Here is a 4,020-nt window from a genome sequence, read left to right on the forward strand (position 1 = left end):
TTTTTTTTTTTTTAAGCTGATGAGGTTAACCAAAAACAAAAACAAAAAGAATTATGAATTTTTATTTTTTAAGAAATGATTTTAGTTTAAATTAGATTTAAGGTTTTTTTTAAAAAAATTTAATTCACTTTTTTTTTTTAAAATTTCTTAGTTGACTTTTTTTTATTAATTTAAATGCTGACATGGCATCTAAAAAATGATAAATATATATTTTTACTATTATTTTATTAGCTATGTCAGCAAATAGTGTATTCTGTTTGCCATTTCAGTATATTTGGTAATTGGGTTGACGGCAGTACTATTTTAAAAACGATTTTTAAAAATAAGGGATTGACCTAGGAGCTAAATCAATTTAGGGACCAAATCAAGAATAGGCCCAAAATGTAAAGACCAAAAATGCATTTTCGTATTTTCCTTTTTTTTAGTTTCTATTACTCAAACGAGGTCGTTTTAGGTTTTATTTAAAACTAAGCATCTAAACCCTAGCATCTCTTCCTCAATCAGCCGCCCATCTCCTCTCTTTTCAGCCGCCCGTCCTCTCTTCTCTCCCTTTCTAGATGAGAGGCCATTGGAGATAAGAAGACTCTCCAGTGCTACCACTCTTTTTGCTTGGATTTACTTCGGTTCGGGGCAAAATGTCGCCTTTACGCCCCCAATTCCTCCTCTTAACCCCTTCGTTACTCCCCAAGTCCTGTGTAATATAGATAGTGCCCAAGCCAGCGCCACTCCAGATGGGCCTGAACTTGAGATATTCGTCACCAACTCCTGATCTACTAGTTCTCAATTCATGGGCTTTGGTGTTAATTGGTTTTTTTGGGGTTTTGAAGTAGAGATTATTACTTTGGATTAAAAGCTCCATTTTTGGATTATAGCTGCTATTTTAATCATTCGTTGTTCGAGAGTATAGCTTCCAGACACCCCACCACTCTTCTATTGTTAAGCAAATATGGTGGACAGTGTGGTGGGCAGTGTTGTGACTTTCCTCTTAGAGAACGTGAATCAGTTGCTCACAGATGAAGCAAAGTTGCTTGGTGGGGTGAAGGATCAAGTCAGGTCACTTAAAAACGAACTGATCATGATCAACCGCAAACTTGAAAAGTTTGAGGGAAAACGTGATGCTGCAGCTGAAGGGAAAGGCACGTTGAAGGAGGTAGCCTACGAGGCAGAGGACGTCATCGATACATTCATCGTAAATGCAGCAATGCACAGGAAAAGAAGTAAGGTGAGGAAGTTAATCTGTCTCTGCAACCAATTAAGCACACTTCACGACGTTGGAAAAGAGATAGAGCGCATCAAAAATGCCATCGAGGAAATTAAAGAAGATTGGAGCTCCTACAGCACAGAAGTTGAATCCGTAGCAGATGAGGAAGCGGAGGAGGAAGTGCACAAGCGCAGGAGAGCTGTCGAGAAAGATCACGTGGTGGGCTTCCGTGAAGACACAGAAAAATTGGTGAAGCAGCTTGTTGAAGGGCATTCTCGACGTGACGTCATTTCAATCATCGGCATGGGTGGCCAAGGTAAGACCACTCTTGCTAGAAAGATTTTCGACAACAATCAAGTCCAAGAACATTTCGATGTGCTTGGGTGGGTTTATGTATCTCAAAAATACAAAACCCGAGATCTGTTGCTTGAATTTCTAAAGGCTGTGAAGCCAACGTCACAGTTGAAGTTGATGATCTTGAGAGACGACTTGCACAAGGAATTATTCCAAAATTTAGAAGCTAATTATAGGTCTGATAAAGATAAATTGGAAGACTGCTCACTATTCACACACTTGGAAGAAATGAAGGAAAAGGATGATACAGAATTCCAAGAGACGCTGTACAAGCAGTTGGAACTTATAAAAGACTCTAAATTGCGAGATTCAATACGAAGTTTGGTGGCAAAAATATACGAAAGCAATTGTAAAGATTTGCAAGATTTCACTGATGATGAATTGACTAAAGGGCTATTTAGATGCTTGACAGGAAAGAGGTACCTACTAGTCCTGGATGACATCTGGGACAATACAGTCTGGGAGGAGGTAGGTGCTGCATTTCCTGACAAGTCGAAAGGAAGTAGAATATTGATCACTAGCCGCATGAAAGAAGTGGCCAATTATGCAAGTCCCCATATTCCTCCTTACGAACTCCCAGTTCTTAACGAGGAGGAAAGTTGGGAACTCTTCTCTAAGAAGGTTTTCCGAGGAGCTACATTTCCTTCACAACTTGAAGAACTAGGGAGAGAAATTGCGGCAAGTTGTCATGGTTTACCACTAGCTATTGTGGTATTGGGGGGTCTTTTGGCCAAGAAGGAGAAATCAAATCATATATGGAAAATGGTGAAAGGTAATGTCACTCCATACCTTAATCAGGAAACATCAAATTGCTCAGACATACTGGCTCTAAGCTACAACTACTTACCCCGGCACTTGAAACCTTGCTTTCTATATTTTGGTGTGTTTCCAGAAGGTTTTGAGATATCTGTGAGGCGACTAATCCAACTGTGGATAGCTGAGGGATTTATACGGCAAACTCACAACAGAAATGTGGAGGATGTTGCTGAATGGTACTTAGAGGAACTCATTAATCGGAGCTTAATTCAAGTGGCAACGAGAAGGGCAGATGGTAGAGTCAAAACATGTCGTATTCATGATCTTCTACGAGACTTCTGCATAACAGAGAGTGTTGAAGAGAAGTTTCTGGACATTTGTACAAAAAATAACGTCACGTCCGTTAGCAGATCCCGCAGACTTTCCATCCAATGTGCCACCCGCCTATTCATTTCTTCAAATCCTTGTGAGCCCTCTTATACTCGTTCTTTATTATGCTTGGGGGATGATGTAACTTTGTATGATGAAAGCAACTTGAAATGGGTTTGTGAAACGTTTAAGTTGGTTCGGGTGGTAGATCTTGGGAATATGGCGACTCTTAGCTCGATTCCCAAGAAAATAGAGAAGCTAATCCTTGTGAGGTACCTGAGGATTCAGCCTGGTGAGCTTGATGTCATGCCGACTTCCATATGCAGCCTCTGGAATCTGGAGACGTTGGACATGAGAAAATCTAAAATACATTGTTTACCTAAAGAGTTATGGAGGTTACAAAAATTAAAGCATTTGTACCTGGGTGGCCCAACATCTCTACCTAGAACAAACACAAAAGCTTTACCGAATCTTCAAGTCCTTACTGGTATAGCTATAAATCAAGACACTGAGAGCCTCCTTGCCAAGGCCAGATTTCCTAATTTGAAAAAGTTAGGATTACATTCTTCAAGCGGGGTGGAGTCAACGTTATTGTCAAACCTCCGTCCCTTAACTCATCTGAAAACTTTGAAAATTAATGGACTTTTTGATCTTCCAAGTGCAAAATCATTCCAGTTGACTCTCTCCAAGATAACCTTACTGTGCATGAACATTTCTCCAACTGTCGTGACAGCATTGGGTAGCCTTACTAATCTTGAAATACTGAAAATAAGAGGAGTCAATCCGGTACAGATGGTCCTCAATTGCGATGGGAGCAGTTTTCCTCAACTGGAGGTCTTTAAAATGGAAACTTTGGAGATTACGCATTGGAAAATAGAAAGAGGTGCAATGCCAAGGCTTCAACACTTGGTCATCGACAATTGTAAGTATTTGGATACGCTCCCTGAAGAACTATGGTGCTTGACTGACTTGCAGGTGGAAGTCTTATATCCCTCTAGAACTTTGGCAGGGGAGCTTCGGCAGTTGCAAATGATGGGTGGGTGTAAGCTCCAAGTTTATCCTCCCCTGAGTGCAAGCTAATAAATGAACGCTTCATCTGCTGCTGTGTGTCCATGGCTTCGGGGTTGAGGGGTTCCTATATGTTCTTTTCATTTGTCCATGGGTTCAATATGATGTATGACATTCTTGTTAACCTTTTTTAAGTTTCCAATTTTCAAGCCTTTACTTCCAATAATTTGTCATGTTCCGGGTAATGTATACATAACTGTTTGCACTGATACGTATATTGTTTGAGTAATAAGTTGTTATACTATAATGCTAGTTTGGTCTGTGTTTGTGTA

At 40.1% G+C, this 4,020-nt stretch overlaps 1 protein-coding gene across 1 annotated transcript; it reads left to right on the forward strand.

Moving 5' to 3' along the window:
• Nucleotides 1-511: 511 nt before the first annotated feature.
• LOC115983963 (putative late blight resistance protein homolog R1B-16) lies at nt 512-4,020 on the forward strand. Its single transcript, XM_031106836.1, has one exon. It carries the CDS (start codon nt 947-949, stop codon nt 3,758-3,760), a length of 2,814 nt encoding a protein of 937 aa, XP_030962696.1. The 5' UTR covers nt 512-946; the 3' UTR covers nt 3,761-4,020.

This window comes from Quercus lobata, chromosome 4 (genome assembly GCF_001633185.2).
Source record: "Quercus lobata isolate SW786 chromosome 4, ValleyOak3.0 Primary Assembly, whole genome shotgun sequence".
In the NCBI taxonomy this organism is placed as follows: domain Eukaryota; kingdom Viridiplantae; phylum Streptophyta; class Magnoliopsida; order Fagales; family Fagaceae; genus Quercus; species Quercus lobata.